Below are 15,536 nucleotides of genomic sequence, written 5' to 3'. Positions count from 1 at the left end.
GGTGGATGTATGGATGTGTACTACAGGGAGGCGGAAGAAGTGGGCACATTGGGGGAAGTGGATGTTGCTGTGTGTGCATGTGTATGTTGGCTGTGCGAATGCTTGTGGTGGGAGGTGTGGTGCTTGTGTGTCAGAATGTGTGCTTTGGACGGGTGAAGGGAGTGGGGTGCTGGAAGGGGTAGAGGAGGTTGGAGGAGGGACAGAATGACCAGGGACACTGCCTGCCGTCCAAGAGGAGGCCAGAGCCTGAAAAGATCTCTGTAGGCCAGACGCAGCACCATGAATGCCATCCAGATAGGCATTGGCCTGCTGCATCTCTGATGCTAGCCCCTGGATGGCATTGATGATGGTTGTCTGCCCTACAGAGATGGTTCTCAGGAGGTCAATAGCCTCCTCTGTGAGGGCAGCAGGACTGACTGGGGTAGGGTAGGAGGTGCCTGGGGTGAAGGAGACGCCCACCTTTCTGGGTGAGCGGGCACGGGCAACTCAGTGGGGAGCAAATGGGAGAGCAGTGACGGTGTGGTGGGGTGGTGAAAGATGACACAGTACGTGTGGGCCCACTAGGGTCCTCCACTGCCAGGGAGACACTACCTCCAGTGGTAGTTGCCTCCCCCGTGGCACTTCCCTCGCCCTCCAACCCACTGGTACCCTTGGTGTCGGACGACTCTGCCTCCAAGGATCCGTGGGCCGCTGCATCCCCACTCGCCGGTGCCTCAGCTCCCTCGCCAGATGATGCTGATGTACACAGACAACACAAGAGAACAGGGATGGGGAGTCAAAACAGGAGAGACACTTGTAAATAGCTGAATGAAGTGTACACAGTGGTTTATACATACACCCACCCAGAAGACCCTCCAACAGGCAGTACTTTCCACTATACCCATGGCTATGCCCCCGACTAGTGCCCAGAACCCTGCTCTACAGCCATTCCCTAAACAACTTAAGGACCCGCCGTGTAGGAGACCTGACCAAAACACCCCTACTCCCCAAGGGGGCCATCATGTAGATGGACATCAGTCAGAGTCCCTGCAACTAAGCAGCACAAACCTGAATACACACACAGACATCCATCAAGGGTCAAATATATGGTATGTATGCTCGCCCCCTTGTGACTGCTGTGCAGCCTTCAAGTGCCCATCCAGGTCTGGGTACGCCACCGCCAGGATGCTTTGCATATGGGGGGTCAGTGCCCGACCCGCACCCCTTCCCTGTTGGGAGGACTTTCCCAGCTGGGCCTCACAGATTTTTCACGCCCAACGCCGCAGGTCCTCCCACCTCTTCCTGCAGTGGGTGCTCCGCCGGTTGTAGACCCCCAGGGTCTGCACCTCCTTGGCAATGGCATGCCACACACACACCTATGACCCATAATCCCCCTACTCACCAGTACCTCTGGCCGTCCGTAAAGCTTGGCGTACAGGGGCAGGACCCCATCCACGAGCCTCTCCAATTCCTCTTGGGTGAAGCTGGGGCCCTTTCCCCTGCAACACGTGCCACTTCCATGACCAGAGGCAGGACACAGCAGTACACTCAGTGGAGTACCTGCTTGCACGAGATCAGGGAGTCAAAAGTTTAGGTGACGACTTCGCGTACGCACTGCAGCGGTGTGCACCATCACCGCCAGCGGCGATCATGATATGCAAGGATTCCCCATTGACATCGATGTTAACCAATAATTTTGCGCACGGTGGTAAACACCGCCTTATGCTGTTACGTCAACCGCTAGCGGTATGAGGTCACTTCCACAACAACACTTCTGGATTACAGGGGGCAGACATTTTGGCAATAACTACGCATTTTCAGCCATCTGCACAATGCAAGCCCTACTGTTCCCCAAACACACATAGGCATGTGACTATTAACATTATCTCACCTGACAGGCTCTGATCTATAATTGTGGTCAAGTTGATGTTATGTCATACACATTATGCATTTGTGTCACTACAATCAAGTGAGCAGTGCTCAACGACTGACAATGTGTGCCCATGTATGTGTGTACCTCACACGTGTTTCTAACTCCTCCTAGGTACCGATCCTTGTGGTGCAGAAGGGCCCCATCGGTGTACAGACCACTTGTGGATTTGCGGACCATGGTTGAGCGTTACATCATTATCAATTACCGACTCACCAGTGCAACTATTCTTGAACTTTGTGCATTACTGGATCCTGCACTGACTCCGGCAAATCGTAATCAGCATGCCATGCCTACTGAAGTGCAGGTGCTCTCTGCACTCCATTTCCTGGCCATGGGCTCATTTCAAATGACAGTGGGCATGGGTGCCGGTTCTTCACAGCCAACGTTTAGCATTATACTGACAAGATTCCTGAATGCATTTGTACGACACCTGCAGTCCTATGTGAGGTTTCCCCAAACTACTGACCTCCCTGGCATCAAATCAGATTTCTATGCCTTTGCCAACATATCCCATGTGATAGGTGCCATCAATGGCACCCACATACCTATAATCCCCTCAGGAGTAAGTGAACAGGTGTACAGAAACCAGAAAAACTTTCACTCCATGAACATTCAGTTGGTGTGTACTGCAGACCAGTACATCACACATATGAATGCCATGTTCCCTGGTTCAGTCCATGATTCATTTGTGCTGAGGAACAGTAGTGTGCCACAGAAGATGGAATAACTACAAGAGGACAGAGGGTGGATCACAGGTAGGTGTTTCTGCCACTTATTACTAACTAGCAGACAGCCAGGCTGTCTGCCTCGGAGGCTTGTCAATGAAAGCTCTGTTTTGCACCATTTTCTAGGTGATTCTGGCTATCCCAACTTGCGTTGGCTCCTGACACCAGTGAGGAATCCTGGAACAGATGCAGAGAAGAATTACAATGAGGCCCATGGACGTACTAGGAGGGTGATAGAGTGCACAATAGGTCTCCTGAAGGCTAGATTTCATTGTCTACATATCTCTGGCAGTTCCCTGGCCTATGGGCCTGAAAAGGTGTGTAGAACAGTGGTGGCCTGCTGCATGCTGCACAACGTGGCTGTGAGAAATTCTATCCCCCTCTTGGAGGAGGAGGGTGCTGTATATCCAGACCGCTTCCTCAGAGTGGGGACGAGAGTGATGGTGATGATGAGGAAGATGTAAATTCCAGGACCCAACTGATACAACTCTACTTCCAGTAACTATGTGGGACTAAGGGCTGAGATTGGTGTCTGTGCATCATACTGTCAGTGTGCCTTGTCATCTGGGGGGAGGGGGGGTTGGAATGTACTAATTGCCACTGTGTCCAGGTCTGCATAGGATAGAATACAATTTAGTGTTTCTTTTTCTAAACATATTTAGGCACAACAACATGTGAGGCGAGTGGTTCATTTCATGATACGCAGGTACAAATAAAGTAGTTATCAACCAGTTGAATCCATAATTCACTTTGTTCACACATTATGACAGGGGACATTGTTACAGGTGTGATTTGTGTTTTATTTGGTGCAGGGATTAAATCGTGCAAATTACAGTGATGGCAGTGGGTCAGTGGTGGTTCCCCTAAATGCCAACATGGTGGCAGCATTGTTGTCAGTATTGGTAGGTCCATCAATGCTTACATAAGTTCTAAATTATTGTTATTACTGTTTGGTGGTTGATTGAGTGGCATAGTTGGTGGACAGTTTTTAACAGAGTCACTTCTTTGAGGGGGCACTGTTCTTGGCAGGTGTTCCAGTCCCATATCTTGGCCTGAGGGTCTGTTTGGGTGCCTGTTGTTGGGTTGTGTCCCCTGCACAGGTCTGGCGGTGCCACTTGTACTGGGGCCATCGTCTTCCTGCCTGTTGGTAGGGGATGACTGTGGCCTCTGTACCTGTGTTCCACCAGTCTGTGGCCTGAATACGTAGGTGTGTGGACGGTTGCCCTGGGCTGATGTTATTGCTTGGGTGGTTGGGGTGTCAGTGGTATCCTGGGTGGGGCTGCTGGATGGTGACAGTCCAGGACTGTGTGAGGCGCCAGCCTGCTCATCAGTGTCCAGGGTTCCATCACCAGTGTCCTGTGAGGTGCCTCTATCTCCCTGGGGGGGCACTGCCACTCCTTGTCCTGTCCATCAGGGTGGCATGGGTGGTGGTGCCTGTTGGAGGAAATGGACATGTCTGTTACATCAGCATGGTTGGATGGGGTGCAGAGGACTTGGTGGGTTTGTGCAGCTTACACACTTTGGGGCCATGCAGGATGCTTTAGTGGGGTTAGCATTGCTTTTAGCTTAGTATGTGAAGATGCATTGTGGGTGTTATAGGCCATTGTGTTTCTTAGCAGGGATGGGTGGCTGTGCACAGGGGGAGGGATGTGGGCCTGTTAGTGGGTTTGTGAGCATGCAGGTGTGGTGGATTCAGTGTATGTGGGCTGGGTGGGGTGTTGGTCCTGGTGGGTGTTGGAGGGATGGGGTGGTGCATGCATTCCAGGTGTGATGGATATGGGGTAATTGTAGACGACTTACCCAAGTCCATTCCTCCAGTGAGTCCAGTGAAGCCCTCAGGGTGCAGGATGGCCAGTACCTTTTCCTCCCAGTCAGTGTAGTCGGGTGGTGTTGATGGAGGTCCTCCCCCAGTCTTCTGGACTGCAATGTGGTGCCTGGATGCCATGGCCCTGACCTTCCCCCACAGGTCGTTCCATCTCTTGCAGATGTCGTCCCTGGTGTGTGGATGGTGTCCCACTGCATTGACCCTGTTGACAATGGTCTGCCAGAGCTCCATCTTCCTGGCGATGGGTGTGTGCTGCACCTGAGCCCCGAATAGTTGTGGCACGACCTACAGGATCTCGTCCACCATGGTCCTTAGCTTCCTTTCTGTGAAGTGTGGGTGCTTGGGGGGTGCCATGGGGAGTGTCGTGAATGGTGTCTGGGGTGGAATCTCGGTGAGGGTGCTCTTGTGTGGTTGGGTGCAAGTCTTGTGGATTGTGGCGTTCGGAATCTGCTTCTGGTGATCTCTGTCTTTGTTGGCCTACTTTCGTTGCAAAGGACTGTGGGGTGTGTCTGTGAGTGTTTTATAGTGTTGTGGATATGTGTCAGGTGTTTGGGTTTCTAACTTATCCAATGTGTGCACTTCCTACTGTTGGTTCCACTTGCCGCCCATGGCGGTCTGCACCGCCAATGGTCGTTTGGCTTCCACTGACCACCACAGTGATTTGTGCATCATTATTTGGAGGCCGGGTGTGGGTGTGCTCGGCGGTGGCGGGTGGGAGGTCCAGCATTTCCGCCGACAAGGTCCTGGCGGTGACTGGTGGACTGGTGATTTTTGTAGGAATCAGATTTTTGGTACATTATATAGCGGGTTTCTGTTTACCACCAATGGCGGTCTTCTGTTCACCATCGCCACAGCGGTCAGCGGTGTTTACCGCTGTGTTCATAATGACCGCCTTAGTTTTGTTAACGGCTTATCTGGTAAAGACATATTCTAGTTGCAGATTCCTTACCTTAGAAAATCCCCCAGGAGTCAGTCTGGATCCAGAGATTTTTCTCAAGTAGTACAACCTGCACAGCATCAGTCGGCACCGCATCCGTCGTCATGCGTGCCGGATATGACATTCCGGACCTATATAGGAGCCACTTCAGTGCGCTGATGTCAATTTCTTTCCACCACTTTCTACACCATGAAAAACACTAACCTCTGGTGCGTCAAAACTAGGGCCCTGAAAGGGAAGCCTCTGTCCATAGAAATCAGTTAGCAGAGCAGGAAGGATGGGTGGGTCGGTAAGGAATCTGCAACTGGAATATGTCTCTACCAGATAAGGCATTACCGAAGGTGAGTAACTTGTTCACCTGATAGATACTTCTAGTTGCAGATTCCTTACCTTAAAATAGATACCGAAGCAATACCATCCCCAGCAGAGGGTCTGTGAACCAAAATCATACTACAGGACCAAACGGGCAAAGTTCCCGTCCCTTCCGACTTGACTATGCAGGCAGTAGTGTTTGGTAAACCTGTACAAATGCAAAGATGCCCATGTTGCCATCTGACAGATGTCCAGGACTGGAACTACGCATGCTAACGCAGTGGTTGCAGCTGTTGCTCTGGTAGAATGAGCATGCAAACAATGCGGGGTTTGCGTTTTAGCCAATGTGTATCACATTGTAGTGCAGAGAAGGACCCATCTGGAGATGGTTCTCTTCTGTACTGCCCAACCTTTCTTCGCACCCACATACCCAACAAAGAGTTGATCATCCGCCCGGAACTCTTTGGTACAATCAAGGTAAAATGCCAATGCTCTTTTTGGGTCCAGGCGGTGGAGTCTCTCCTGTTCCTTAGAAGGATGTAGGGGTGCATTAAAAAGTAGGCAAGGTGATGGATTGGCCTATTTGGAAGGGCGTAACCAGTTTCAGAAGAAAGGAGGCCTGTGTGCAAAGCACCACTTTGTCAGGATAGATGGAAAGGTAGGGTGGCTTAGATGACAACGCCTGCAGTTCACTTACCCTGTGGGCAGATGTGATGGCTACAAGGAAAGCTGTTTTTAATTTGAGAAGCCTGAGAGGACAGTTGTGAAGAGGCTTAAAGGGAGCACACATGAGGATTATCAGAAACAAATACAAATCCCATTGGAGCATGATGGATAAGGAGGGAGTAAACATGTGGGTAAGACCCTTAAGGAACCTACTAGCAATAGGAGACTTTAAAAAAGAGGGTTGATCACATACTCTCAGAAATGCAGAGATAGCAGACAAATAATCTTTGAGGGTGCTCAAAGCAGAGTCCTGCTGGGCCAAAGAAAGTCTGTGCACCATGCCACAAATGTATGCCAACGACAGGCGTATACCATTTTGGTGAAGGGACGCCTGGCTGCCAAGATAACATTACCTACTTAAGGCGGAAAATCAGAAGCTGTCAACTGCTCCCTCAATCTCCACGCAAAGGCAGAGACTAGACAGGTTTGGGTGGAGAACCCTCTCCTGCTGCTGCGACAGAAGATCCTCCCAAAAGGGCAGTCTGATTGGAGAATCCATGGCCACACTCAATAGCCTGGGATACCAGACTCTTCATGCCCAGTCCTTAGGCACAAGGATTACTTGAGCCCGGTCATTCTTGATCATCTTGAGAACTCGGGGCAGAAGTGGTATGGGCGGAAAGGCGTACAGGAAGCCTGAGCTCCATTTGAGATGAAAAGCCTTGCCGAGCAAGTGCCGCCTTGGAAACTCTAACACGCAAAACTTCTGACATTGTGTGTTCTCTGTGGAGGCAAACAGATCTAACCAAGGCTCTCCCTATTGCTGAAAGAGACCTTGCACTCTTCCAGATGGAGACACCATTCATGGTTGACCAGGCATTGTCGGCTGAGTTCATCTGCTCTAGTGTTCAGAGAGCCCGCCAGGTTTTGAACCACCAGCGAAATGCCCTGAAGTTCCAGCTATGTCCATAGGCCCAGAGCCTCCTGACAAAGGGTCCTTGACCCCACTGCGCCCTGCTTGGTGCAGTATCATATGGCTGTAGTATTGTTCGTGAACACCTGCACCACTTTCGCTTTCAGAGAGAGGAGAAATACTTTCAATGCCAGTCTGATCACTTGGAGCACCAATAGGTTGATGTGGAGTCTGGACTCCATTGGAGACTAGATGCCTCTGATCTCTGACTCTCCCAGGTGGCCATCCCATCCCAGGAGTGATGCATTTGTCACTACTGTCAGATCTGGTTGGGGAAGGGAGAGGGATCTGCCTGTGACCCAATCGAGTTTCATTAGCCACCACTGCAGATCTCACACAGTTCCCTCTGAGATCTGGACCATGTCAAAGAAATTCCCCTGATGCTCACCCACTGGAACTTCAGGTCCCACTGCAGAGCCCGTATATGCCACCTGGCATGTGTTACCAGCAGGATGCAGGAGTCCATGAGGCCCCGCAAACTCTGAGTCATTCTCACCAAAATCCAGGATAGAGGCTGAAACATCAGTATCATAGCCCGAATATCTTGGACTTGCCGCTCAGGAGGATAAGCCCAAAACTGCACTGTGTCCAGAACAACTCTGATAAAAGGGAGCATTTGAGAGTGAGTCAGGTATGACTTTGGCACATTTATAGTGAAGCCCAGCGAATACAGGAGGTTCGCCATAATCTCAAGGTGGGAGACAACAGCCTCGGGTGAGCCCGCCTTCAACAGCCAGTCGTTGAGGTAGAGAAAGACTGAAACCCCTGACCTGTGCAGATGAGCTGCGGCCACTGACATCAACTTGGTGAACACCCAAAGGGCACTGGTAAGGCCAAAGTGGAGCACGGTTGAAGGTAAAGTGCTCAAGGCCTACCATGAACCACAAGTAACATATGCGGGCAGGCAGGACCATAATGTGGAAGTAAGCACCCTGCAAGTCCAACACTACCATCCGGTCTCCTGGGTACAAGGCAGATAGAACCTGAGCCAGACTAAGCACTGTAAACATGTCCTTCTTGAAAAAGAGGTTGAGGGACCGGAGATCTAGAATAGGGCAGAGACCCTCGTACTTTTTGGGGATCAGAAAGTAGCAGGAATAACAACCACAACCTACTTCTGGCACAGGGACCCTCTCTATGGCTCCCTTGACCAAGAGAACCATAACCTCCTCGTGGAGAAGTGCCAGGTGATCCTCCATCATCCGATCATAGGATGGCGGCATGGGTGGACAGGTTGTCCCAAAGGGGAGTAGCCCCTTTGGACTATTTCCAAAACCCACCTGTATGACGTGATGGACTGCCAGTGGAGCAGGTGATGGCGAATCCTGGATCTGACTGGTCCCTGGTGGATAAGTGTCAGACTAGGGAGAATTGGAGGCAGCTGCAGGGTGGGTCAGGGGGGAGGCTGTGGGATGACCATACCGCTGGCTCCCTGATCCATGAGGACGTTAGATCACACATCCTATGCCACAGAGAGGCTGGAATGCATGTGTGGCACAGTGGCTGGACGGAAAAGGGTGTGGGGGTCCGCCCCTTCTGTAGCCACAAAAGGGGCAAAAAGCAGACTGAAGGTGACGAGGGACAGCAGCGAGGGACAGCAGCGAGGCCCAAGGACCTGGCTGTAGCAAGAGAAACCTTGAAACACTTGAACACTGAATCTGCTTTGTCTCCAAATAAACTGGTGCAATCAAAGGGCATGTCCAAAAGTGTAGATTGGACATCTCCCGAAAAGCCAGATGTCCTCAACCAGGCATGGTACCTCAAGGCCACAGCTGGTGCAACCACTCTGTCCTGTGAGTCGGATGTGTCAAGCCCACATCGGATTGTGAACTTCGCTGTGTCTCTCCAGTCAGCAACAGCTTGTGAGAGAATGGCTCAGGCCTCCTAGGAGACCAGTGGAAGCACTTGCACAACTGTGTCCCATAGACTATGGGTGAAACGGTGTTCACAGACCGCAATGCCAGGCTGAAGAGTAAATCATCTTCACAAGTTCATCTAACCTCTTGGATTCCCTATCTGGGGGTGCAGAAGGGAATGCGCCCTAGGATGTAGAGGCTTGGCTCATCAAGCTCTCAGGGGTGGGATTTTGCATTAGGAATGCTGGGTCATTTAGAGCAGATCTATGGAGGCAGGCGATTGTTCTGTTCACAGGAGACCTTGTGCTGGTTTTGGACCAGGAACCCAGCAGGAAATCAGTAAGGGCTTCATTAAAGGGCAAAAGGGGTTCAGAAGAAGAAGCCCAGGCTGAAACACCTCTGTCAGGAGGTTATTCCTGACTTCCACTGAAGGTAGCTTGAGGTCCAGGACCTCAGCAGCTCCTCGCGAAACCACTGAACAGGATGCTCCTTCTTCTGTAGCCATGGTAGGGGGAGAACGCATGCCAGCATCAGGAGAAGTATCTAAATCCAAGGTCCATTTGCCACTCCATGGGATCTTGGAGCTGGTATTCCAAAGGGTCCAGCAACCTCTCCCATTCCTCACAGTACCCCAACCCAAGAGAAAAAGGTTAAGGATCCTACCTAGGGGGCAAGGCCCCAGTCAAAGTCAGAATTGGCCTTGCGTGACTGGCTCCGTGTCAAAGTCGGCAATGAGGATGGGGTCGGCCTCACCCAGGGGCATGGGTGGCGTCAGGACAGACGATGTTGGAACCTGCGCTGGGGTAGGTCGAGGTTGTATGATCAATGCAGATGCAGATCCAGGAACGGATCCATGGGTGCCCCTTGGAGCTGAGGTCAAAACCACTGGCATGGAACCTAAGGAGGCCCCTGCCAACACTGCGGGGCTCGCAGGCGCTCCAGCAAACTGCCTAAATATGAGGCACATGACCTCTTAAAACTTTCAGAGATGGGCAGGCGGTCGCTTGCTGTCCCAGAAACTGGGAGGTAGGGAGTCAATACAGACGCAGGTTCTGAGGAAGGAGGCCTGGAACAACAATGCTCCTTTTACCTTGTCTGGTCAGTCGACAGATGGGGTGAACTCAAAGAATGCTTGCTTTCTTTGACTTCTTCTTGTGCCTTAACTTATCCAACTGCTCCAAGGACTTGGAGTGGAACGATAACAAATGGGGGATCTGCGATTGTTCTCAGGACCTTCCTCTCGACCGAGATCCAGAGATGCAGAGGCAGAGTGCGGGGCCCATATGAGCTCTAGGGACCACTCCCTCAAAGCTTTTGGATTCATGGCCCAACACCTGGAGAATTACTTTGGGTTATGGTCGCACTCCTGACACCACAAGCAGCGGATCCATCCCGGACATAACCCGATGACAGGATCTGCAGGGCTTGAACCCGGCCTTATGTGATGACTTCTCAACTCACCAGGAGTGTAGACACTCCAAAATCTTCGACATAAAGTCGAAAAAGACTAGTTAAAAAGTGACAAAGGGGTAGCTCTTTGGATCAATGCTGCCTGCTGCCGAAAGAAAAGAGCTGACATCAGCGCACTGGAGTGGTGCATATATATATATTTTGCATATATATGTCCTGCGATGTCTTATCCAGCGCGCACAATGCCAAAAATGGACGTGAAGCCGACTGACGCCACCTGATGGCATGCAGTTGTACTTCTCGAGAAAAATCTCCAGATCCAGACTGACACCTGGGGGAAATTCTAAGGTGAGGAATCTGCACCTAGAAGTTTCTATCAGGTGAGCTGTACATTAGAGGAGAGCAAAGTTGCAAAGCTACTATTCTATGACCCACACATCTCCCACCCTTCACTGGGAAGATCCCCCCTAGAGCCATCATGCTCCCTCAAAAGTGAGCCACATCAGGACCAAGGATCACCTCTTTCCTAAAGATGCTTTGCACATCTGTGTACAGGAAGGCTAAAATGACAGACATCATTTTTGTAGGAGACTTACTTGGGTACTGAGTGAATAAACTAGCATTGTGGAGAGACTCTACCATGTCTTAAAACAGAGTCCGAGTTCAGTGTCCCTAGGAGCTGGAGCCCAACTGCTACGATATGAAATAGGCAGATGTGCCTCTGCATTCAGCCTTTGCAATTAAAGTCTGATGCGAACATCCAGGATTCAATGTGGCAGTTATCTATTTCATTGCTGTTGTTTTGCCTCAAATATAACTGGCTCCAGCAGCACTGATGGCATGGCCCACCAGTCCCACCCACCTGCAGCCACCTCAGTGTTTTTCATCATCAAGGGCATCAGTTGGTGTAAAGGTCTCAGAACCTCCACAGGCCATGTCCACCTGTTAGTTCGTCACTCCACTGCAGTACCAATGACTCCAAAGCTGCACAAGAACCCTGAAGAAAAGCTCCGCTGGTCTCCGAGTCTTGACCCTCTATGTAGTGTGATTGTGTGGTTCAGCATCAAGGATGAGGAAGATATTAGGCCAGTGGTCTCCAAACTTTTTAATGCCACGCCCCTCAGTTGATCAATAAAAATCATTTCCCCCCCCCCTCAGAATTTTTCCAAATTATTTTATAAAGATGGCAATGTTTAAATATGTCTATACGTATTTAAATGTTGCAGTTAAGTAATGGTACCTTTTTATTAGTGCAGTAACATGTTTCTGCTTACAACAAAACACTGTTATCTGTGTAATGCTTCTTTTGGTCACAGCCTGGTGCCCCCCTGGGATCCCTTAAGGCCCCACTAGGGGCGCCCACCCCCCAGTTTGACGACCCCTGTACTAGACTGTGGCATCACACATGGACCCAAAGCTATTTCCCATGTTACAGCTCTAACATCCCTCAGCCTGTATAGATTCATAGACACACATAATTAATTATACATAAACTGTGATATTAACTTGAAATACTGATTTATGCTTAACGCTTCTCGAAGTAACTAAGGATATTTACTAAAATAAAGTGACATCTTTTCACAAAATAAATAACTCTGCTTGGACAGTATTTTATTTTGAGAGACACAAGTGTTACAACCCACACCACCCTCCAGGAGTAAACCTAGCTATCTCCTGAATGTCAAAGCCTAAAGAGGAGTTGGGCAATCCACTGAACTCGCAGTAGTACCTGGCTGCTGGGTTTCCAATGAAAGCAGCAATTTTTGACTGAATGATTGACAAACTGCCCTAAAGTCACAGAGGCTTTGGAGAAGTGACCTGACAAATCCCCATACTCATACCCAACTGCACCACTTAAACACTTCAGAACCTGAGCCAAAGGTTTCTACCATCCTGACTTACAGAAAAGCAGCCTCAAGGACCTCTCCCATGTTCTTGAAGAAACACAAGGCTTCCCAGCTACTCATGGTTCACTTCAACAAGATTAGTAGAACTGAAAGCTTTGATCCCATGCAAAAGTCTGTAACGCATTGACTGTATTGCTGTGTATTTTTTCACTTGTCTCTACTTAATTCCCTACATGCACACACTAATAGTCTATATGTTTACGGTTGTTTTGAATGTTTCTCCATGTATCCTATCAAGAGTATCAGTGGATTAAATGCTTAAGAAAGCAAAAAAGCACAAATAAATTCTGATACAAAGACCTATGGAGAAGCGCTGGGAATAGGACATCAAAAGGTAGCAAGGCTATTTGTAAGGATCGCCTGGAGGTAGGACCATCTGGGAGGAGGGAGATCTTAAATCCTGGTCTTTATCAAATTAAGCACATCTTCATTATTCCTTGTTCCCCAGGGTCTGGATCTTGTTCCTGGTGGGAGTCAGTATCGCCTGGATACCGGTGGTCCAAGCTGCACAGGGCGGGCAACTTTTCGATTACATTCAGGCAGTAGCCAGCTTCCTCGCGCCACCGATTGCTGCTGTCTTCATCCTCGCCATGTTTGTCAAGAGAGTCAATGAACCTGTGAGCAACAATCTCTTTCTCACTAACACAGTAATATGCCAAGAAGAATGGATGGAAAGGTCTAGGTATAGTAGGAAATATACATTTCAAGAGGGATTCAAGGGAGTAGAGGAATGGGGATTCTGGGACCTTCAGGCTAAGCCAGAGTTACCACTAGAGCAGCCTTCTCCAACGAGTAGCTCGTGAGCTACTGGCAGATCTCAAAGTACCTGTAAGTAGCACTCCTCTGCGAATCACAGGATACTTAATTGGAATATTTTACTTAGAGTTACCTTATGTGTGCCAAAAAAAGTCTTTTCAAGACCAAAATATGTGTATTTTCAGAACTCGTAGGCTGATGCTTGGAGAAAGATGGCTACATTTCCAAAAATATATCTGAAGCTGATTTTTGAGTGATAAATCAAGTGGGGAGGCTGCTGGCAACCCTGCCTGATGCACTGAGGTGATCACTGCTGGTAATACTGCATATGTTGGCCCCTTATGTAATCTTGTCTGGAGTGGTCATTTTTACAACACTAATATTATTAGTAGCTTGCAATGATTTTATTTGTAGATGAGTAGCTCTTATTACACAAAAGGTTGAAGACCCATGCAACAGAACTTCAAATGTCTGTGACCCATGCATTCCAAGCAGACTAAAAGCAGCTGAGCAAGGGCTTCCACATGAGACTCTAGAGGGAACCGTCAGTGAACTTAACTAGACTTAGACAGGAGAAGGCCTGTGTAAAGAGGTGTGTGGTTATGCATAGTAGTAACAACAGCAGCAATAAGCTAACTTCAGTGAAGCACCACTGAATGTTTGCAACAGGTGGGCCACATTACAAAATTTTTTGATTTGTATGTCATCCATTGTTGGCAAACAAGTAATCACTCAGTTTATAAGCCTTTGACCATGGCCACTATATATTTGACTTTCTCATCTGATTTTTGTTTACCAAGTATCTGTTTCACATCCGAGTAGCTCATCTATGTTACTGCAGTTATGCACTTGGTCAAGGGGAGGTTTGCGCAGATCATTGGTCTTTAAATTGAATATTGTGTCATTTGACTTGGTCACTGGGTATTTGGCTTGGACATGCCCCAGTGCTTAATTTGTGTTTGTTGTTTCCTGTGCTGAGAACCGGCACTTATTTTTGAGGGTCGGGGCTTATTCTTCTGCATCAAGCATTTACTGCGAGCAAAAGACACATATTGGACACACAGAGAAAGGGAAAAACAAAAAGGCGTCACAAAGGGAGAAAGTAGAAAGCTGCAAGAGTGAGGTGAAGGGGTAGAGAGTGGCTTTAAATGGATTGAAGAGGCCCAAGATTGCTTCAGGATTACACCTCCTCAGTATTCTGTGCTTGCACATTTAATTGCAGCAGCTGCGTGTTTAAGAGAATGGCTTTGAGCACCGGCTCCTTTTTATTTACAAATTAAGCACTGACATGTCCCAATTTTCTTTCCTTGTTATCTATGTGTTTAGCCTTTGTGTCGGGGTTTTCTGCTTTGTTCATTGATGTTTTAGGTTTAAACTTTGGTTTCGTTACTGATTAATGAATGTTTAGTGTTGATCTCTGAATCTGGGTTATTTTATTACTACACTTGGTTGTGGGGCTTTGATTTTGGTCAGCGGACCTTGGTCATACCTTCTTGGCTCATAGGCCTAAGTCATTTGGTCATTACCCTTGATCACAGAATTTTGGGCTTCATCGATGGCTCAAAGGATTTCTGGCCTTAGCATTTTTTTGTTTAAGTTTGAACAACTGGTTTATGGCTGTAGGAAAGTAGCCTTTTTCTAGCATGGTTACCCCACGTTTTGGCCTATTTGACTATGTTCACTGGGATCTTCCTAACCAGGACCCCAGTGATTATGCCCTCTCCTTTAAACTTGGTTGCTGGAACCTTTTTCACCCCACATTTGGCATACTGGTACCCCCTAGTTTATAGTATATAGGTACCTAGGGCATTGGGGTACCAGGGGATTATGCCACCCGTGGGGAACCCATGCAAAGTGTTCTGCAGGCCTGCTATTGCAGTCTGAGTGAAACTGGTGCATGCACCCGTTTTCACTACCAGGTCACTGCACCGGGTCACTGTAAGTCACCCCTATGGCAGGCCCTCCTAGCCCAGAGAGCAGGGTGCAAGTACCTGTGTGTGAGGGCACCCCTTCACTAGCAGAGGTGCCCCCACAAACTCCAGATCCATTTCCCTGGACGTTGTGAGTCTGGGGATGCAATTTTACACGTGTACTAGACACAGGTCACTACCTATGTCCAGCAACATAATGGTAACTCCGAACCTGGGCATCAAACATGTCGGAATCATTCCCCAACACTATTACTAGTATTGGAAGTATGATTCCATGTACTCTGAGGGGCTCCTTAGAGAACCCCCAGCATTGCTGCCACCAGTCT

At 49.0% G+C, this 15,536-nt stretch overlaps 1 protein-coding gene across 1 annotated transcript in view; it reads left to right on the top strand.

The window, feature by feature from the left end:
* SLC5A2 (solute carrier family 5 member 2) overlaps positions 1 to 15,536 on the top strand; it is a 123,533-nt gene that overhangs the window by 94,344 nt on the left and 13,653 nt on the right. Inside the window, exon 12 of the mRNA XM_069244412.1 lies at positions 12,972 to 13,140. Within this exon, the coding sequence (XP_069100513.1) occupies positions 12,972 to 13,140 (169 nt within the window). The remainder of the gene's footprint in view (positions 1 to 12,971; positions 13,141 to 15,536) is intronic.

Source organism: Pleurodeles waltl, chromosome 7, assembly GCF_031143425.1.
Source record: "Pleurodeles waltl isolate 20211129_DDA chromosome 7, aPleWal1.hap1.20221129, whole genome shotgun sequence".
NCBI lineage: Eukaryota > Metazoa > Chordata > Amphibia > Caudata > Salamandridae > Pleurodeles > Pleurodeles waltl.
This window is presented reverse-complemented; position numbering and strand designations above follow the sequence as displayed.